Source organism: Miniopterus schreibersii, assembly GCF_964146895.1.
Source record: "Miniopterus schreibersii genome assembly, chromosome: 8".
NCBI classification, from domain to species: domain Eukaryota; kingdom Metazoa; phylum Chordata; class Mammalia; order Chiroptera; family Miniopteridae; genus Miniopterus; species Miniopterus schreibersii.
In genome coordinates this window covers 9,200,715-9,222,757 of record NC_138109.1, presented here as the reverse complement: position 1 = coordinate 9,222,757, position 22,043 = coordinate 9,200,715, and the positions used below count along the sequence as shown (strand labels likewise).

Below are 22,043 nucleotides of genomic sequence, written 5' to 3'. Positions count from 1 at the left end.
TCAGAAATCTCCCTTTCCATGGCTTCATTTGCATAATCCCCACAATCCAATGCAGACTCAGCTTTCTTTTGTGATATTAATTAAGCAGAGGAAAATGTCCTGAGGATGGAGAACAGGCTCCTGATTGTCAATCATTGTCCCCTCGTGCCACTCCTACTGCTGCTCCACCCTCCCAAATATACCCTGGGTATGGTGCAGAACTGGAATTCAGGAACAAGAGGTTTGAACTAGCCCCCATTCCTGTGTTCCCATGGGGCTGCCTGGGCCCCTTGAACCACAGGAGGAAGGCAGGCCTGGCCCCTGCTCAGAGACAGCCATGGTGAAGGTTAAATGTTCAAATGTGTGATAAAATGTACCGTTTGTATTTAAAAATTAATCCCAGAGGAAAATAATAAACAATTAGTTAATAGGTGTAATTGATAAGCTGGCTGCTTTCCAATGTCATCTCAGGCAGTCACAATGCTGAACTCTGCCCAGCCTTCGAGATGGTCCTAGAAAGACACAACCACCCGCCTGGTCTCCGGGGGCTCCCCTTGAGCTCCCTGCCCCAGCCCTGCAGGTGGAAGTCTGAGGCCCATTGCCAATCCTGCTTGAGAGCCCAGAGAACGCCTCGCCATTGTCACCCACTAACTCTCTGTGTGACCTTGAGTTAGTTGCTTTCCTTCTCTGAGATTCAGTTATTTTATTTATAAAATGAGAGGGGTGGAGAAGCTGATGGGAGGCTTTTCCAAATTTAAAAATTCTAGGCTTCTGTCATCATCAATATCAAACACTTACATGAGGCACAACATCTTGGGGCCCACTTCTCGAGAATAGAGTTGTCCAGGGGAAGTCAGGAAAGGCTGAGAAGTGTGGGCTCATCACCTCAAAGCCCCTCCTCCTTCCCTCTTCTCAGAGTCTCTCCTGGATCCCAGATGCCTCTTCCCATCTGATCGCAGAGACAGAAAAGCACCAGGAGATCTGAGTTCTAGTCCTGACCCTGGGCAGGGCCGTGCCCTTTCCCATAAGACCCAAGGGCAGCGGGACTTTGGACTGGGCAGGGGCCCATGTGGTGGCATGAATGCTCTGCCCACAGTGGGCTGAAGCTCTGTCTGGGCCAATCTCGCTATCCCGAGAGGCTCAGGTCAGGCAGTCAAGGTGGGTGAGAAGAGGCACAGCCTGCACAGGGAGGAAAGCACTCAGGAGCCTCGAGCAAGCTTCCTGAGAATATTTAGAGAGACGATGAGATGGCATCTGCAAACTAACTGCGCAGCACAGCCCCTGGCAGCTATTGTTGTCATGATCTCAAGGTTAAAGGCACCCTAGATTCTGAATAATTGCAAACTGTGGTTGGGCCTCCCAAGGCTTTTGCTGGGTTTCATTAAGTCTTGAGCACAGAGTAGAGATGCCTGGTATTTGATTGCCAGATGTGTCCTTCCAAAAACTCCTGAATCTATTTCTTGCAGTCCAGAGAATCATCACAGTTCATATGTCACCACCTCCTGGAAGCCTGCAAGCTTGTCATCCTCCCTTCTCTCCATGCATCCTCCATCCATCCATTCATCCACTCACCCATTTGGTAGATACTTCTAGAATGCTTCCTTGTGCCTAGTCCTGCTTAAATGTGGCCCAGCTCTGTAACCTTTGCCTACAGGATCTTGCTCTTATCCCAGAACCTTCCTGGAGAGCTCAATTACACCTGGTTCTATGACTTTTTCCTTTCATGTACAAAGGTCTTTAAAGAATGCCTACTCCTCAGTGGGTTTCCCCAACCCCAGTGCCCACCCCAGTCTGTGTCTTCTCTAATTGTGCCTGGACAGGGACAGCTCTCCTGGCCTGCAGTGCCTCCACACCCAGCTCACCAGCCCAGCAGCCCCACCCTGTACCTCCGTTACCAGGCACCGGTCAAAACAGCTCTTTCAAACTCCAGAAGAGAGGCAAACTGGAAAACAGCCGCTAAGTGAGGGGCCATAAAAACCCTGTGCGCTCCTATGTGACGCAAAGATCAAAGCATCCTGTACCAGGCTCTCTGGGTAACGACCTTTTACCTGGATTTGGCACCCCACAGTTTACAGAGGCGTTTCCCATCTCCTGGCTCCTTTCATCTCCCAGCAGGCCCCCTGCCACAAGGAAATCAAGGCTCAAGAAGTGATACCATCACCCACAGCCATACAAAAAGTAAATGGCAGCATTGGGATTTGAATTCAGGTCTCCTAATATTTAACCCAGTGCCTTTTCAACCACATCCCAAGTATGAACCTCAAAAGGGCTTTAACCTGGAGGTCGGATGACCTGGATCCTGGCCCAGCATTTGTGAGTCTGTTGAGTGACCTTAGCCAAGTCACTTCCTCTCCTAACTGCTGTTTCCGCCTTAAAGTGAGGAGGGCTGCCAGGCTGTGTCTTCTCTAATTGTGCCTGGATGGGGACAGCTCTCCTGGCCTTCAGTGCATTCAGTTGTGAGGATCAAAGCAGTTGATGGGTGGGAACAGGCTGTGGAGACAGGCTGCCCGCTGCATGCCAGACATTCTATACTCTCATTCTATACTCACAACAAGCCTGTAAGCATTAGGCCCATTTTACAAATAAAGAAACAGAGGCTCAAGATCACACAGGCCTTGAACACATGCCTCCCTTTGCTACAAAGCCCAGATTCCAGCCACTCTGGAGGCTGCTTTGTAAGAATACAAGATGAAGGAAATTGAGGTGTGGACATCAGCCTGCTGGGAGTTTAGAGAGGGGCAGTTAACCCACCGCGGGATTCCTAGAGGAGGAGGTATTTGGGGGATGAGTAACATTCTGGAAGACAGGATAGGGAAAACATGGTCCAGAGCAAAGCTGAGTATGAGAAGGGCTTGGAGGTGGGAATGGAGGATGCTGCTGGGGCTCTGAGGTCAAGAGTTTGGCTGCAGCAGGGGAGCCCTGGAGGTGAAGAGTGGGAGACAAGACTGGGAAGGTGGGCTGGGTCCCGTTCCTGAGGGGCCTTAAATGCCAAGCGAGGCAGTTTGTATTTATTGCAGGGGGCAAGAGGGAGCCATTGAAGACTTTTGAGCAGGAGAGTGGCTCAATTGGAGATACAGAGTGTCAGGAAAACCCTCCAGGGGCTGGAGGGTTAAGAGTGGGGAATTAGAGAGAGAGGATGAGCCTCAGTAAGATCCAACCCCCATACCTTGCATTTAGTTTCCCTCTGGCATCAAATAATTAAAAACATCAAGCACTAACTGCGTACCAGGCTCAGTGCTAAGCACTTCATGTGTTATCTTATCTCAGCCTCACAATTCTAGGAGATAGACACTATTTTTAGCCCATGTTACAGATGAGGAAACAGAGGCACAGAAATTTGGAGTGGCTACCCCGAGGCCACAGGGCTCACAGGTGGAGGAGCTGGATTTGAATGTAAGCATTCCCTCTCCCAAAGCTAAAACCCTTCAGATAGAGAGCAGGACAGAAGCCCTTTTCCAGAATAAAAACTCAGATGACCTTCACTCCCAAATGCTAGTGTTGGAATGGGATGGAGACCAGGGGCCAAAACCAGGCACCCAGGACCCCAGCGCCTCCTGCCCTGGGCAGTCTCCACTTCGCAGGCGCGCCTGGAGGGTGTGTTCACGCGCAGGGCCGCCAGGTGGCAGTAGGGAGGCTGGCTGCTCGGAGCCGCAGCCCAGCCCAGCCTCCTCCAGCTCCAAGCCACAAAGACCCAGGGCTGGCCCAAGTGAGGCAAAGGGTGGCTTTCAGGGGCGCCTCCCCGCCCTGGTTGCTCCTCTCCACAATCCCTGCAGCTTCTGCGCTCAGAGGGGCGTCCAAAGCAGAGCTGTTTTCGCAGTTGCCTTCAGGTGAGACAGGAAGATACGAGAGAGCTGCCAGCTTTATGGCCATCCCTTCCCTGGAAAAGTGCACAGCCCATAGCAATCCTGCTACCCGAGAGTTTTTAACAACCCAGGGAAATGCTCACTCCACAGTGCTAGGTGCAGCACTGCGCCTACGGCAGGATCATAGCGATGTGCAAAATATGTGCGCTTAGAAAAATGCCTGGAAGGAAGGAGATTAAAGCCATTAACAGTGGTTCTCAGGCTGGGGAAATTACGGGTGGGTTTTGTTTTCCTTCTTAAGTCGTCTGCACCTTCTTTATTTTTGATAAGGAGTGTGTGCTACTTTTATCAGGAGGTAGAAATGGTTTTCTTTAAAGAAGGAGGAAGAATATTAGCCATCAATACTTTTTATTTTTTTTTCCAGCTCCTCCAGGTAGCCTCCCCTCCTTCTCCTCTGTGCCCCTGGAGGGTGTGGACAGCTTCTATTAAAGAGCAGCTTTTACTCCATAGGATAATTATTGCTGTCAGTGTCTAAATTTATGCTATTCAATACGGTAACCACTAGCTACTAGCCACTTGTGGCTACTGAGCACTTGAAATGTGGCTAGTGGGGACTTAGAGATGCAGAAATATAAAATACACACCAGATTTCAAAGACTTAGTATGGAAAAAAGAATATAAAATAGTTATTAGTTATGTGTGAAAACAATAATATTTTGACTATATTGGGTTAAATAAATATATTAAAATTAACTTTACCTGTTTCCTTTTATTTTTTTATGTGGTATTACGTATGAGGTTTGTATTATGAGAAAATAAAAAATTACATATGGGGTTTGTACATGGTGCTGGTCCATGAGTTTCCGGAGGGTAGCTCTGTGACTCTGCCAGCTCAGGCTCAGAGAGGGTAAGGGGCCTATATGAGGACACACAGCAAACTAGTGGCAGACCTAGAACTTGAACCAGGTGTCTACTAAGAAACTCCTCCCAGCCTGGCACTGGCTCCAGGTGTGGTCTGACTCATAACTGGCCATGTGCCCCATCAGGGAAAGGGCACTGGGATGGGAGTCAGAGACCCAGGTATACTGAGAGATGACCTCTATGTTTTCTCCTGGCTTTGTCCATCAGCATAACACATCTCACTTTCAGAAACCCCTCCACCTTCCCTTCAGAAAGAAGGCCTCAAGGAAAGCAGAGGGGGCCCGGAGCTTGTTAGCATCTCCTGGTATGGCTGAGGTGAGGACACAGGCCCTACTGTCCCCAGTGAATTTACAACACTGAGAAAGTCAGGGTTAAAAGTGGCCTCAGATAAATCATCTTGGCCATACCCTCATTTTGCATTTGTGGCAAATGGGGCCCAGAAAGGGTGAGTGCCCTGCCCAAGGCCACACAGCGAGTTAGGGAGGGCTGAGACATACCCTGGAATTTCAGCCTAGGGCTCTAGAAGCCAGACCAGGCCCATAGTCAGTGAGGACAGTGGCATGAGCTGGTACCCAGGCTATTCCCAGCCCCTGCTAAACCAAGCTCATGCTGTGTCCCCTACCTCAGATCAATTCATTCTCTAGCTGAAATCTAGCTGGCTTCCTACTCTGATGAAAATACAATCCATATTCCTCCTCCATGACCTAATCTCCATACCCAGGTGCTTGCCATACTTCAACTGCCATTCCTAGAAGGTACTCCCGCCTCAGGGCCTTTGCACGTGCAGTTCCTTCCACCTGGAACTCTTTTCCACACTTTCGCATGGTGGACTTCTCATGGTCATGTTCCCTCTTGAAGAGGCCTTCAATGATCCCCCCGGCTATAGTAGCCCATCTCGTCCGTCACTCACTGTCCCATTGTCCCATCACCCTGTTTTATTGTCTTCCTAGCATTTATCATTATCTTAATTATAAACACTTACAGGTCTTCCCGAAGCAGAATGTAGTTTCTAGAAGAGCAGGGCCTTGTCAGGCAGATTCATGGTTGTGTCCCAGCTTCCCCAGTATCTGGCATCTGGCACTTAGGAAGTACCCAATTCATGTTTATTAAATAAAATTTGATTTGAAAGATACATGGACAAATCAGGTCACTGAAGCCTAGTTCCAACTCTGCCCCCCTCCCCCCTTCGCCAAAATCTGCTGTGTGTCCTTGGGCGAGTACTCCTTCCCCTCTCTGGGCCCCAATTTCTCCTTCTGAAAAATGGAGCTCCCACTGCTGCCAGGCTGGCTGGCAGCATAGGCTGGATGAATTAGCATCAGTGTGGTTGATGGGTGTGAACACTGCTTTGTAAACTGTTAAATCGAGATTGCAAATGTGAGTAGCTGTTGTCATTAGACAAATGAAGCTTAAGCTGCCCCTTCCTCTGCAGAGGAGGGGATTGGGTCAGAAGCTCTTTAGCCTGTGAGTGTATTGTTCTGAGTTGGGCACTGCCTTCAGGTAGCTCGCAGTCTGCGGGGGGGCCGTAGAGATAAGATGCACATAGAAATAAACAATCTGAGACACCAGCAATGGATCATCCTTCAGGAAACAGATAATAAGTGCAAATGGTCTGAGAGGGGTGAGGCCAGTGTCAATTAAAGCTCTTGGTAGGGGGTAGGGTGGGGCCAAATCCAAGCCAGAGCGAAGAGGGCCACCAGGTGGAGTGCACAGCTGGGCCAAAGGCAGAGACCAGAGAGGAGGGGTCTGGCAAGACTGCAAAACCCAGCCACCCTATAGGATCCTAAATGGGAAATAAAATAATGTTTACGGAGAAAAAGATGGGAGAGAAGGGGCTTTTATTTCACTATTATCACCATTTTTCTTTTTAGTCATTTAAAGGCCCTGGACTGATGTCTATTTAGTTGTATAATGCTGAGTGAGTGACTTCCCTCTTTAGGCCTCAGTTTAGTTATCTGTGAAATGGGGATGTGGGAATCGATGAAATGATTTCTGGAGTTCTGTTCATTCATGAAAGGCACAAGGGCGTCAGCACTGGTGTGAATTCCAGCTCTGACTTGCTGTGTGACCTTGGACAAATTACTGATCTGGTCCTCAGTTTCATCATCTGAAAAGGTCAGCACCTACCTCATAGGGTTGAAAGATTAAGGGGGGCAATGTAAAAAAACAACTTTATAATGGAAAAAAACTTTATAATGAAAGTGGGGGTGGACAATGTATAACAAAGCTTAGCCAAGTGCCACATACCAGATCCTTAATGAATGCCACTGCTGTTCCTATTTTGAGTCAATGAGGGTGGTATCACTGCAGTGGTAGTGGTGGTGGTGGGGTGGTAATAAGGGCCTGTGGGATAGAACAGCAGAAGAGCTGAATCCACCTAGCACATAATAGGTGCTCAAGAAATATTTCTTGAATTGGGAAAGGGTTGGGCACCTAATGTTGGCACTGATGAGGTGTGATATCTTGGAGCCACTCTGCCCAGGAGAGGGAGTCTTGCCCCAGGATGGGCCAAGCTCAGGGTCTCTCAAACCTTGGGTACCCCGGAAAGTCTGAGAAGCAGGAACTGAAAATAAAGGCAATCCCACCCCAGTGGATCTTGACCCTGGTCAAAGAGGAGCCTGTAGGCTTAAGGGCAGGAATCCCCCCACATCACATTTTCCCTTTCTCCATTTACTTCACCTGCTCTGTCTCCTTCCCAGGCAGTCTCTCCCAGCCTTTGAGGTTCACTTTCTCCTGGTGGCCTTCCAGGATGACACCATTTCAGTTGGACTCTTGAAGCTTCAAAAGATGACCTAGTTTTCCAAACCTCAGATAGAGTCTCAAAAGTCTCAAACCCTTTTCTTCGTATGGACTGTAGGATAGGCCCTGAAGGAAGGGGATTGCAGGGATATTTTGATAGTTTGAGGGACAAAGGGACAGGAGAGGTCTGGGTGGCACAGACTGAATTTAAACTGGGCTCTTACACCCACTCCACAGAGTGGGAAGCTCCTGGTTAAGTCTTGTTTGTGAGGAGTGAGGCTCCCAAAGGCCAGGGGCCCTGCCTGGATGATTCCCAAAGGCCCTCTGCAGCCCGCCTACCATCCGGCCTCAGCAAAGCCTGTTAATGATGATGGTGATGAAGGCTGTCAGAGCAGGGCTGGGCCCACAGGGATGGAACAAGGGGTTGTGTCCTCCCTGAAGGGACGGCCATGCACAAAACCATGGCTACACAGGCAGGTCCATTCCATATGTGGTGGGAAGGGGGCTTCCCCAGATGCCCCCAATCGGCCTCCTTCACCCCCAAACTGCATGGGGAAAAGATGGACAGAGGAGAAATCCAATATACAGATAGAAGGGTCTGCAGGGAGGGGCTCCTGCTCTGGCTCGGAACAAGGCGGGGAGGGGAGGCCTGGGGTCTGCCTGCCAGGGCCGGGCCCACCCCTGCAGGAGTGACCCCCCACCCCCGCCCCCAGGCCCTCCTGTTAGGGCCAAGGCTCACTCTCGCAAGCGGAGGCCCCAGCCCAGTCCCAGCGCCTGGGAAAGCCGCCTGTTTTGTTCCCATCTCCACCACCCCCCCTTTTCTCTCTCTCTCTCTTTTTTTCATTCATTGCAGTTCTGTCCCTTTCGGAGCCGCAAGGACCGGGCGGCAGGGCTGAGGCGAGGGGGTGGCACCCCCGGCCCTGACAGGTAGGGCCAGCGCCCGCTTTGGGCAGCCCTCCTTCCGCTCTCCCCCCGGGTCCCCTCTCCCTGCCCCTGTCAGCCGCGCCAGACGCTCTCCGGCTTTGCAGCATTCAATAAAAATTCAGAAACATTTGGGCTGAAATCGCTGCTTTATCTGGAGGAGCCACAGCGCCGGGAGAGACCACTGCTGCGCGGGGGGAGGCCGGCGTCTCCGCCGCCCGAGCGCGAAAGGTTTCCCCGCTCCAGCGCCCGCGCCGCCTGCGGGTGACCCGGCGGCCGCGGGGCCCCGGAGCTCGGGGGGCGCGCACGACCGGCTGGGGGCCGGGGCGCGCGTGGGGGCCGGCGGCCCGGCCGGGCTCCCCCCGTGCCCGCGGCTCAGGTGGGCTGTGCCCAACGCTGGCGGAGCCCGGGTCCCCGTTCTGCCCGGGCTGGATGGCTCATTCTGCTGGCTGCGCGGTGGCGGCGGCTGTGTGTGCGCCGCGCCTCGCCGCTCCCCCCGGCCCCCCGAGCCCGGGGCGCGCGCTCTCGCCCGGGCCGCCCGGGCCCCGCGGAGCCGCGGCCCGAGGCCCCGGGAGGCGCAGCCATGGCCCTGCGGAGGCTGGGGGCCGCGCTGCTGCTGCTGCCGCTGCTCGCCGCCGTGGAAGGTGAGCGGGCGGCGCGGGCGGTGGGCGATGGGGGTGGGGAGCGGCCGGGCACGGGCGGCCGCGGGCGCCCACCTCCGCCCCGCGGCCCGCAAAGTTTGCCCCGGGGCTCGCGCCGGGCGCAGGTGGCCGCGGGGAGGTGTGTCCGGCGGCGCCGGGAGGCGCGGGCCCCGCGGGCGCCCGGGGAGCGGCGGGCGCTGATTGACTGTGCCAGGAGGAGGCGAAGGGACCATCTTGCCGAGGCTTTGTAGCCAGCCGGGCGAGCGCCGCCCAGGGCCGGGGCTGCCCACGCGCGCTCGCCGCCCCCGGCCCGGGCACCCCCTTCGCGCCGGCCTGGCCTTGCTCGGCACGGGGCGGAGGGGCGCGGGCCCGGGGGCCCGACGCGCAGTCGGGGCTGGAAAGTTTGGCAGGGAGCAGGGGGGAGGCACCGCGCCCGGCCGGGGTGGGGGCTCCGGGTCCGCGCCCCCGGGATGGGGCCGGCGCCCCGAGGAGCGGGGACTGGCAGAGTGGAAGTGAGCGCGCCGGCCCCTCGCGTCCGTGCCTGCCCGTCGCCCGCGGCGTACAATGGGGTCCCCTCCCAGAGAGGACTACGGGGGGATGGGTCCGTGGGCATCTCTCCGCGGCGCGGGGTCTCCGGGCACCCCTGCCGGCCACCGCCCCGCGGGCGGCAGCGCTCAGCGTGGCCGCTGGAGCCCCGGGAACTTTCCAGCTGCCGTCAGGGCCGGACCAGATGCTCTTGCCATGTGCTGGCCTTGGCCAGGGTCGCCGGGCCGTCTCCCCGTGGCACCGCCGACCCCCAAAGGGACAGGCGGGCTGCCAGGTCTCCCGAGCCAGCTTCCCCTGGAGGGAAAGTTAGTGGGGCCTGGGTGTGCCCACCAGAAATGGCCGAGCTCGTAGGGCTAGAAATGACTATGAGTAATGGTTTTCATGTACAGCACTTTACAGTGTTCAACCCGCTTTACAGTTTCTGAAGTACTTTTCACTCTAGGCAGCTTTCTGTGGTTTACAACCGGCTGCACGTTGACACGGGACTTTACACTTACAAAGTGCTTTCCCACCCACAATTTTGTTAGATTTCTCAAAATAAGTCTTCCAGGGAAGCCAGGCGAGTATGATTCTCGCTCTCTTTTAATAGATGGGGAAACCAAGGCTCAGAAGTCAGTGGGTAATAAAAATAGAAGCCCAAGCTCTCTTCACTTGGCTGGATCTTCGTGTCCCTAACCCCCAGCCCCCTTGGAGGATTCTGGCACCATGGGCTGAGGGGTGAAGCACATGTATACTTAGTCCGCTTTAGGGTAGCGTGAGGCTCCTTTCCCCTCTTGCAACTCAAAAACAAAACAAAACAAACCCCAAAACAAATCACCTAGGCCCGGGGGCTGCAGCCTGGGGAAATGGCACAAACGGGGATCATGATATAACTTTAATTTCTCTCTCAGCAGTGAGCACGTTAGTGACGATAGTTCAGGGGGTGAAGGGGTGACCCTGGGTGGCAGCCACAGTTTCTGGCATTGAAGCCACTGCCCTCTGGCTCCTGGAGGTTTTGGAGGCTGCCTGCGGTTTCCCAGAGTTGGGCCACGGGGGCTTCGAGGGTGCCACGGGGCCCTGAGTGTGGAGGGCAGCCCTGGTCCTAGCTGTTGGCGGGAGCTCCCTGGAATATAGCTGAGGTACCACTTATTAAACTCTGGCTTTGGGGAAATGACTCATGGGTTGGCCCGCTATACATTGGGATGTTTACAGTATTATGGGGAGCTTGGCATAAATATTGCTATGTAGGTTGCAGTCAGCGGTGCTGGAGGGGAAGAAAATTGGCCCCTCTTTCATTGGAAGAAAAGGCTGGGCGTGTTTTTAATTACCGTGGGGTAGATGGAAGGACCACGTCTTTCCAGCCATGGTCTGGCAGGGGGTGGTTGGTATCTGGTAGGCTGTGGCCAGGCTGGGCCCTGGGCCCTGGACACAGGGCCGATCGGCTGCCAACGTACCAGGAGGGGATGGATGCTCAGGCTGCTACTTGGGGACAGGGTGGGAGGAGGGATGCAGTGGGCACCTCAACCCTCATTTCAGGTTCTTCCTTTGCCCCCTGGACACTAAGGAGCCTAGTCCATTAGGGGTTAACAGGAGCTGACCAAATGGATTCAGAGATGATATGAGGTGGAGGTCGGGGCCCTGCTTCTAAATTCCTATGGGATCCTGGGCCAGCTCCCTTCCCTACAGGGGCCTCAGTTTCCCTGGGCGTAAGATGGTGTAGCCAATCTCTTGGGATTCCATCACATGCACCCTACTTCCCCTCTCTGTGGCTCGGTTTCCTCATCTGTCAAATGAGGGTGATCGCGATGCCCATCCTGCCTGTCTCACAGGGGCGCTTGTAAGATGCAGACCAGGTATCGAGTGGGAAGAGAACACCTTGAAGAACTGCGTGAGGCCTGTGGCCGGTGGAAGACGGGGATGGACAGTGCTGCTTGTGGCACATCCCAAAAGACACCGGGGTTCTCCTGGGAGCAGCACAGTCTGTGGAAACAGGACTGAAGCTTGGGGTGGTGGGAGGGCAGCCCCTGGGGCTCCCAGTACCCAGAGACATGTGGCCACTACTCCTTTCCCTTCCTCCTCAGACCCTGTGGTAACAAGGTTGTCCTGAGCATGAAGGTCCCTGGAAACCCTTAGCCTTTGGAATGTGAGAGGAGCAAAGGTGTGTATGTGTTGGGGTGAGGGACTCTTGAGTTAGGATGGTAAGCTCTTAGTATCTCCCCAAAACCATGAGAGCCCCCATGGGCAACACAAGTTTAGAGCATCTAAAGTGAGGGCTCAGAGAGGGATAGAAGTGCCCTGGGGACACAGTCAACTAGAGAAGAGGCCAGTGACAGACCAGCCACTAGATGGAATCCAGAGGTTGAAGTTTAGAGAAAACCTGGTCTCCTCTGTGTATTTGTTCATTTGATCTCCAAGTATTTCTGGAGCTTCCTCTCTGGCTGGTGAGGTGCTGGACCCTGGGGCGGGCAGGGAGGTAGGGGAAAAGCTGATAGGGAAAACAGTTGGCAAGGTTTAATGTGATAAGCGTGTCCCAGGCTGCTGCCAGGAGGAAGTTGTGAGCCACCTGGGGCAGCAGAGGCGGTTTGGGATGGAAGAGGGTTATTTTATGGCTTCATTCTTTGCCTCATTTTCTCACTGCCCATCCTCCCTGCAATGAAACTTTCTCAGCCACCTGTCACACTAATGAACTGTGTTCACAAAGTTAAGGAGGTTCACTTTGGGACTTAGAGAAGGAGGAGAATTTTCCCTAGAAAAAGAAACAGTTTGTGTAAAGACGTGAAGGCATGGTGATCGTATAGTTGGGTGTTTCTGAGGAAGACAGGTGTTGAGGGCAGCAGTGGGAGACAAGGGCAGGGCAGGTCCTGAAGGGCTAGGATGGAAGGCTAAGGAGTTTAAACTTGGTGCTGAGGGTAGTGGGGAGCCATTGAAGGTTCTTGAGTCATTGAGGACTTGGCCAGATTTGTGTATGGAAAGACCACTGACTTTCAGTGTGTGGAATGTTCAGATGAGCCAGACCTGCTCCTTCACTATCAAGAAGAGGCCAGCTTGTCTGTTCCTTGCTAGACTGTGAGCTCCCTGAGGAAGATCATCTGGCTCATGTTTGTGTCCACAGTTGTGGTAAAAAGAGCTCAGTTCAAATGCCACCTCCCCAGAGGCCTTCCCTGATTACTTCATCTGAAACAGACCCAGTTCTGCCACTTTCTATCCTGCCTACTTTGTTCTGCCTCGTAACACCCATCATCACCTGAAACGAATCAGAGATTTGTTAGTCTGCTTGTGTTGTGCCTGCCTCGCCCACGAGGCTGTACACTCCAGGAGGGGAAAGGTTTTTACCTGCTGTTTGTTATGGCTTTCCCAGTACCTAGAACTGTGCCCAGGCACAGGAACACCCTGTAACTGAATGACCAGTCAGCTGAGCAACATTGAATGAATGTATGTTGAGTGAATATAATATATCATGTCCTGCAGTAAGTATCAAGGGAATGATCCAGCGATGGGGGACAGGGTCCATCCTGCCGGGGTAATGAAGGAGGACTTCCTGGAAGAAGCCGAGGGGGTGGCTTGCAGGAAAGTGTTTGGGGATAATGGATAGGCCGGTTCAGCCAGAACTAGGATTCAAATAGACCAGCAGCAGCTATGTACACAAAGTCCCTTCCTTATGGAGGTTGAGGGAGCCTGCCTGCCCCCACCCCAACCCCAGCCCTCTGCTGGGCCCGCCTCTAAGACCCAGCGACCCTCAGTGGGATTAATTTGGAGTTGGTTTCCCTTTTATGTTTGTTTCTTCTGCTTCTCATTTTTAAAGGAGGCTGCTTTCATATATTCATCTTAACCAGGAAATCAGGGCTTAGATTTAAAACCCAAATGCTGTAGAATTTAAAGGCAGGTTGACTCATTCGTTCGTTCCTCCATCCAACCACATATTTTAAAAGAGTCACTGGGCACCTATTCCATGTCAAGTGCTGGGTGGGAGAAGGGATTCCAGCTTTGGTGGGGAACAGGCCCAGCTGACTTCACAGACAGTGTGAGGTAGAAAAGGCACAGCCTTTGGGGGCAATCAGACCTGGGTTCAAATCCCAGCACTGATCGCTGTGTGCCCTGGACAAGGAGCTCAGAGTCCCTAGACTTTCATTTCCTCAGGGATTCCTGTGGATACCACATGAAGTATCAGGCACACGAGCTGGTACATTACATGCTGTTCTTACCCCGTTGAGGTCCCTGCCCTCGGAGCACCCTGGCTGTGGTCAGTGATGGCTGTGTCCTAATATGGCCTCCTTTACGGCATTTGGATTGTCCAGGCAGCAAATCAGCCCTTAGTGTCATCCCTGGCACATTTGGCCCCCCTTCATCAAGGTTTTGCATTAGCCTCAGAGCCACGGTGGAAGCAGCTGTGCGGGACACCTCTGCCTGCCCAGAACTCACCTATTAGTTTAGACCACAAGTCAGATGCATGCTCATAGAGAGGCCACTACAGGAAGGGGTAGATGGAGCTGGCTGATGACAGGAGGCCTGGGCTGGGCAAGGCAGGGGAGCTGGGCTCCCTCCGAGAGTGGAGGGGTGAGATCAGGATGGCCTCCTGGCAGAGGTGGGCCTGGCCTGCACCTCTGATCCTGCCCCATCTAGTGCCTGGCCTGCTTGCCTGACTTAGCTGGAGATTTGGTAGATCAGTAATGAGGCCAGGGTTGAAAGGTTTGGAGGGTTGGGGGGGGTTCTATATTTTTAACACACTCCCCAGGTTTTTCCACTGGGCAGGCAAATTTACCCCCCAGTGGCCTAAGATAAAACACTGGACTCCTGGGAAAGAGAGAGAGAAACCTCAGCAGGAAACTGGGAAGGACTGAAATGAAGTGAATTCAATCAGTTAGCGCCCACTGGCCCGGGCTGCCTGCCGGCTGGTGTACACAAAAAGGTGTGGCTGGGGGAGGGCAGGGCGGGAAGAATGTTTGCACAGGAGTGAGGCGGCCGTTGATGGTGACAGCACCTGGAAGCTTCCTGAATGGGATCAGCTCAGTCTGATAAGGCTGCCTTGAAAACATTTTAGGGCCTTTTAAAGCAGCTGCCTTCTGAAGGGTGGAAGGGGGACACCTGTCTTCCTGGCGCCCCTGTGTCACCTGAGGGGCTTGCCTAGGTCACCTGACCCTAGGCCTTGCTAGGTGGGCTTCCTGGAGCCATCCTTTGCCCTGCTGCAGCCCCTTAAGGGTGGAGGTGTCCTCGGGGAGGAGACTGTCTGCTCTGTGGCCTTGAACAAGTCATATGCTCTCTGAGCCTCAGTTTCCTCATCTGTAAACTGGAGATACTGCCTTTCAGAGGCTCATGGTGAGGATTAAAATGAGGTCCTGGATATTTAGTGGCCAACAGAACAGCCTGACCCATGGCTGTCCCCAGTATTTGTTAGTTGTCATTACTATGAAATGTCAGCACCCTCACTCCTTGTTTCTCTCTCTGAAATCCCACAGCGTTGACCACTTTCCCACTTTTTCAATAAGCAGCATAGCCTGGGGGTTATAAAAAAGGGTGTTCGGAGTCAGACTCTTTTTTACTCTGTGTCCTCTGGCCAGTTTCCTGACCTCTCTGAGCCTTGGTTCGTAAGGCTCCATAATCGTTCCTTGCTTTTGAGATGGTCGTGAGGGATGAATATGTTAATCCACTGCAGACTGGCTGAGTGCGTGCTTCGAGTGTGGCGAGCACGCGGTAAATATCAACTGTTGCCATTCCTGCCTGAGACCAATGGGAAGGCAGATCCAGAGGGGGGGAACGTGGGTGCTGTTTCACTAGAGGGATTCTGTCTCCAACTCCCCCCACCTCCTCTTTACTCAACTGCAGGAAAACCGAAGACACAGAGTTAAGTTCAGAGTCTATCTGACTGGTGGGTGATTGAGAAGCCCCTCTAGCCTGCCTCTCTGGGTTTCATCCAGGTTTTCCTCAAAGGCCCCATCCTCACCTCAGTTCGCCCTCCCTAATCCTAGGGTCCTCTATGGCTATGCTTCCTTCTTGGCCATATGCCTGCCAGTGCCAACTTCCATGCCATGTTGGTGATAACAGCCATCAATTCTTGGGCCAGACACTCTACTAAGGGCATCGAAGACATCTCGTGCAATTAATTGCCCCATCAGCCCCACCAGGTGATCTTATTATGTCCATTTTACAGATTAGGAAACCAAAGCTCTGAGAGTGAGTAGCCCAAGGATACATAACCAGGGAGGGGGAGGCAGGGATTTGAGCCCAGGTCTGGGTGACTCCAAAGCTCACTCTCTTTATTGCCATTCAAGCCGCTTCTGGAATGTGCCTCCCGGCTCAGAGGAAGGGCTTGGCTCTGGCGAGGGTCTCCAAGGCAGCCGTCCAGCCTCTGACTCCATCAACATCCTGAGATAATGCAAGCGGGAGGGTTCTGGAACTCACAAACCTGCCATAAAAATGCAATCTCTGTCATAATGGTCAGAATAATGTTGTTCTAACTTAGACAAATCGAGTGTTAACTCATTTCATTGTAAGGGGCGCCTCCACAGAGAACTGAGGCTATGGAACAGTCACAGGACCATTTGTAGCTTGTACTTCCAAATCCATTAGCTCATTGGGTTTTCACTGCAACTCAGTAAGTGGGCAGGAGCCATGGGGCCCATTTTAGAGATGAGAAAACTGAGGCCTGGGGGAGAGCATGATTTGCCCAAGGTCAGTGGCCAGACCCAGCTTGAAGCCCAAGCCAGTCTCAATGGCCCAGAGATCATCAATCCAATTTGAATTCTTAGCCAACATTTAAAAATCAAGAGCTTTTACAAAGAAATTCTGTTTCTGGCTTCTCTGAAAAGTCAGACAATCTGGCTTCCCTGGGCCCACATTCCCACATGGCCACAGTTGGCTGGAGCTGAATAGTGGCTGGCTCTTCAGACAGCACATGTGAGCACTGGGGGTAATTCAGCACCAACTTGAGTCACACGTTGGTGTTACTTGTCTGGCCCCTGCAGGGTTTGAGCTTGCCTTCTAGATCCGTCCCTGTCTCTGTGTGACCTGGAGGAAATTGCTTCTCCTCCCTGGACCTCAGCTGCCTCCTCTCTGAAATGAGGGGGTGGGACTCAGTAGCTTTGGACCCCTCTTTCAGCTCCAGGATTTAGCACCCAGTGCTGGGCTTCAGCAGGGACAGGAGAGCTATAAAAAATACAGGGTTCTGTCCCCGGAAAGTATCAGTTATTTATTGCTGCGTAACAAGCCAACCCAAAATGTGTTGGCTTAAGACAGCAATGCTTCAGGGGATTGGCTGGGTTCATTATCTGCTGCTCCAAGGTGTCAGCTGGGATCACCCATGAGGCTGCCCTCAGTTGGGTTGTGCTGGAAGGTCCGTCATGGCCTCACATACAACTTTGAGGCCCCGGTGGGATGGCTGGCGGGCCGATCCCCTCCCTCACTCCTCAGGGTCCTTTACCTGTCAGTAGTCTAGACTGAGCTGTTTTCCATGACGGCTGGCTCCCAAGAGGGTAAAACGGAAACTGCAAGACTTCTTGAGGCCTAGGCTATAATGTCACAAGACATCACCCCGGCAATCAGAGCACGTCACAAAGCCATCTCAGATTTACCCCAGGCTTCCTCATGAGGTTCAGGGGGAGGGAAATGCACTGGGCTTGATTTTCTCTTCCATCATTAAAGGAAAGCCTCATTTCATGCTCAGCGGTTTAACACACAAAATTTGACTATGTATTGCCCAGAGTCTCAGGGTGATGCCCAGAGCTGATTGTCCCTACCCAGCCCTTTCACCATTTGCACACATCTCCGTGTGCTGTGGGCCAACCTGTGGTGCAAACACAGATCTAGGACCTACCCACTCCCCTTCGTGGGAGGAGTGGCTTTGTGCTTAGTGATAGGAGGCATTGTTGGTGGCCATTACTTGGAGACATTCTGCCCAGGGAGTTTATGGTCTCATGGGGTGGGGGCTGCAGGAAGCCAGAAACCCCATTCCCTACCTTCTGTTCCCTCCCACCGCACCCCAGCATTGGCTTCCAGTGTTATCTGCTTCCTCCGAGAGGGCAGGTGCCCTCTATTTTACCTTATTCCATGCCTGGCACAAGGCCTGGCTCCTGATAGGCACTAAATGGATGTTTGTGCAATAAAGGAACCTACAAATTAATGAAAAACGGCAGCCCAACCATAGATATTCGAGAACTGGCATGAGGCTCGAGGCCAGAGGAGGGGGCCCTGGGCTGGTAGGATTGCATTTGGAAGAGGGGGCAGGTCACATCACCCCTCTGGGCCTCAGTTTTCTCATCAGTAAATTGGGGGTCATGATTTCAGCCACCTCAGAAGGTTGTGCTAAGGAGCACCTGTCACTCAACTATAAGGAACCTGGAATGGTGACTGGGGTTTGCCATGCCCACCTTGGCCAGCGGCCATTTGTAGGAGTAAGAAAACATTGGAGGAAATTTAAGAAGTCTAAAGGCATTGACCAATTGCTGTCATATCTGACTTCAAACCACAGATTGGTTCAGAGCACATGGAAATTTGTGCAAATGGTGAAGGGGGCAGGTGGAGGACACTGAAGTCAGCGTCACCTTCAAAGACGTAGTGAATACGAGGGCAGTGCATAGTAAAATTTTATGTTAAACCACTGAGAAGAAATGGCGCTTCTCTTTGCCAACCCTAATACAGATAAGAAGTTAGGGGAGTCCTGGCCGAAGCTCCCAAACTCCCCAGCTGGCCTGGATTGTGAACGAGTGACAGAGCTGCACGTGTCCTGTCTGAAGAGGCAGGTGCCACCTGCTCCTGACCATGCTACCAGGCTGGGATCTGGGTTCAGTCTTGCCAGAGCTTCTGATCTGCAAAGTTCTGATATTTATGGAAAAAGTAGTTTTAAAATTTTTATTCAACTTACTCTAAAAGATAGTCTGGCCAAACCAAACCATGTTTGCCAGCTGGATTTGACTCCCTGGCTGGCAGCTTACAAGCTCGAGTGTAGGTGTTCGGGGGAGAGAGGTAGCAAAGGTATTGCTGTCTTCATTTTATGGATGGAGAAGTTGCCAGCTCAGAGAGATGAAGTGACTTGCCCAAGGTCACACAGCTGGTAGGCAGTGGAGGTGTTAGAAATGCCTCCTCACCTTGAATTGGAGAGTCTCTTTTCCTGTGACTTCCCTCCATGGTTTCTGTTTCCCACCTTCCAGAACAATCCAGGAACATAAGCTCCTTCTCGCCGGCATCTGCCACATTTGTGGGCAGAAAGCCTGTCTTCCTTCAGTTTCTCCTTTGAGGGCCGAGTTGGAGGGAGGAAAAGCGCAGGGTCCTAGAGCAGAACCACGCCAGGCTGCACCTCTGGCTCTGATGCTACACACAGCATGACCTTGGCCTTTTTAACTTAACTCTTTGAGCCTCAGTGTCTTCCACTGTATAATGGGATTAGGAAAGGCTTCCTGGAAGAGGCGACCTCTAAGGTGAATGTTAAGGAATATCCAGGCGAAGAAGCCCCCAGGCCAGCATTCCAGGCAGCAGGAGAGCATCTGCAGAGACCCAAATGGGAGGCCTGTGAGTGTGCAGTGTATTTGGGGAGCTGGGAAGAGCCCTGTGTGGCTGAGAACAGGGCATGCCAAGCACTGGGGCGGGGTGCAAGCTGCCTGGCCCCAGCAGGGAGAGAGCGTGGGGTCAACATTCCCATTATGGCGACGACATATGTCCACAGCACCAACTTGTCACTTGGCCTGAGTCCATGGGAAGCCGGAAGGACAAAAAGCATCTGAAACGTGTAAGTGGGGAGAAAGCGGCTTAGCGCACAGTGGGATGCGTCCCGCCTGAATGGGGCTTCTCCGCCTCTCACGGGGAGGCAGAGCCTGGGAACAGCCTCGGCCAGAGCCCGTGGGGCCTTTCTGGAACCCACGAAAGGCTGTGGCCCAGGGAGTCTGTTCGAGTCAGGGCCCCGGCCTGTGTGTCCTCTTGCCTGGCCCCATCAGTGTCAGCTGTCACTCCCCAAGGCCTCAGATGGCAGCTCCTGTGGCTCTTGGGAGAACAGTCGAAAGGGCTCCTGAGCTGCCAACGAGGCCCTGATGCTGGGTGTCCCCGAGCCGGCCCGGAAGCCCGGCCATGCCAGCGAAGCTCAGGACTCCCTTCTGACTGGCCCCTTCTGGAGCTGAGAGGTTCCGATGGCCCCTTGGCTTGGGCCCAGGGACGTAGAAAAAGGGGGAGACACGGGAAAGATCCCAGACATTGGAGACAGGTGTCCTGTTCAGATCCTGACCTCTCCACTGGCCAGCTGTGTCACCTGGGCCAAGTCCCTGCATCTTCTGCCTTGGTTTCTCATCTGCAAACTGAGCATAATGTCACCTAAATTGTTTGGGGAATTAAGAGAGATGATGTATGAAAAGCAGGTATTTACCAAACCTCTCCTAGCCTTTCTCAGCTTTTCAATGAGGATCCTAATAGTAGTAACAACAGCAACTAGCATTTCCTGAGGGCTTGCTGGAGACCAGGCACTGCATTTAGGGGTTATATTACCTGCTTCCTCTAGGTTAAAAAATTAAGGCTTAGAGAAACAAAATAATTTGTCCACAATCATTCATCCAGTAATGGAGCCGGAATCCAAACTCAGGCAGCCTGACTTCAAAACAGATCAACAAAGAGCTGGTGTTTTTTCTTTTCATTCTTTTAAAAAATATTTCTAACCTACAGAAAGTCGCAAGTATAGTAAGATAAACACCCATATGTCCTTCACCTAGATTCAACAATTGTGAACATTGTTGCCACATTCATTCTCTCTTTGTATGCTGTGGTGTGTGTGCATATATTTTTCTGAACCATTTGAACATAAGTGATAGACATGTTTACCGAGATCCATGTATGTCTCAGGCCCACTTTCTTAAGCACTATTTTACATCACTCTGCCTGGCACACAGTAGGACTTGAATATTGGCAGCAATTAGAAAGAATGACAGGTGTTGCCTACAGCCCGCCAAGCACTCCCCCATTACCTCATTCACTCCTCGCTGTGAGTGGCATTTTCGTTTGCAGAAAAGGGAGGAAAGACTCAGAGGTTAATTCACTTGCAGCAAAATATGAGCTTGGGATTCACACCTGTGTCCACTTGACAGAAAAGCTGTCCTACAAAACATTGGGGATCCACTTCTCTCCCCCTCCAGGTTACCCCTCTTGTATCCACCAGAGCACAACCCAGGGCGGCAGATGCAGCTTCACTCCCAGCTGCAGCTGGACATGGCCCTATCCCTATAAACTGAGGGGGAATCGTAGAGGCTGGTGGGCTTGGTGGTTGTGAGAACTCGGCCTTTGAACTTCTAGAATCCGCTATGCTGTTTCCTGTTGCCCCTTGCCTGGATACCCTTCTCACTTTCTCTCTCTGGCTAATTTCTGCTGCTGCTTAGTAAGACCAAGCTTGAGCGTCTCCTCCTGTTTGAATCCTGCCCTGACCTCTCTCTCTGGTCCTACCACTGATGCAGGCAGTGTTGAACTTGCGGTCCTTGGTGGCCTCAGTGTTCTTGGTGGCACCTTGTATTTACTTCTTTTATATTGCCCAGGTTAGACCTACTGTGCACTGTGTCAACATGTCTGGTTTCCCCCCAACCATACTGGGTGACCCTCTACCATACCGATTGGATAGTGTACAGTTGGATAGGTGGGTAGTGGCTGAGTACTTGGATGATTTGAGTGATTGATAGTTGGCAGAAGGTTGCATGTTTTAGATAGTTGGGTGGATAAATGGATGGAAGAATGAACTTACAACAAAAATCAGAATACGTTTCTCTCCCTCAGATTCCTTTTGCTATCTAAACTGTCGTTAAGTTTCTGGACTTAGAAAGGGTTAGCAAGCAGCATACTCCCCAGGTTGGGAGAAACTTTCTGAGCCACTGACTGTGGATTTGCCAAAGTTTCTGTATGGGGGAGTTCTGGAGAAGTTGGCCCCAAAGTGAATTTCTGTAAAGTAAATCCTATTTTCCATTGACTTGGCTCACACTTCTGGAGATATGTTCCTGCTGTCAGGGGCTGGTGCTCTTGGAGGCTGGTGACAGGTGGGGGAAGAGCTGAAACTCCCCTGGGCATCAGCTGCCCTGAGCTTCCACCCACTCAACCTTGAGAGCAGGCTGATGCTGGCCAAACACAGGAGCTTAGAGCCAAGGGGAACAGATTTGGCATCTGGTCCCAGAAGCCTCAGCTGCCAGTGGGATGCTATGCTACTAGGCTTCTGGGTTAGCACGCTTTCTCCTCCAGACTTATCTGTTTCCATTCATTTGTCCATACACCCTTCCTTCCTTCCCATGATCCCACTCTCCTCCCTTCCATCCATCCACCCATTCATCCATCTGTCCATCCATTCTCCAGGATGCTGGGGGACATAGAGAGGAATTAAACAATTGACATTCTTATGTGAAAATGTTATGCTCCAGTAGAGAGATAGGCAAGTTCTCTTTCCTCTTCCTCCCTTTCCATCTCCTTTCCCTTTTCTTTTCTCTTTCTTTTCTTCCTCTTCTGTCATCATCATCATCATGGCAATCTTCCACTGAGTTCCTATTAAGCGTAGGCACCATGCTAGCTGCCCGTG

General features: G+C 52.5%; 1 protein-coding gene across 3 annotated transcripts in view; it reads left to right on the top strand.

Moving 5' to 3' along the window:
• The first annotated feature begins 8,833 nt into the window (after window positions 1-8,833).
• Window positions 8,834-22,043, top strand: part of EPHB2 (EPH receptor B2) — a 161,001-nt gene continuing 147,791 nt past the window's right edge. For 2 of the 3 annotated variants that reach the window (XM_081145724.1, XM_081145723.1), the window contains exon 1: window positions 8,852-9,004. In XM_081145724.1, the coding sequence (XP_081001850.1) occupies window positions 8,944-9,004 (61 nt within the window). In that variant the 5' untranslated portion in view covers window positions 8,852-8,943. Of the gene's footprint in view, window positions 9,005-22,043 lie in introns of all 3 variants that reach the window. The other variant, XM_081145725.1, reaches the window with a different exon arrangement.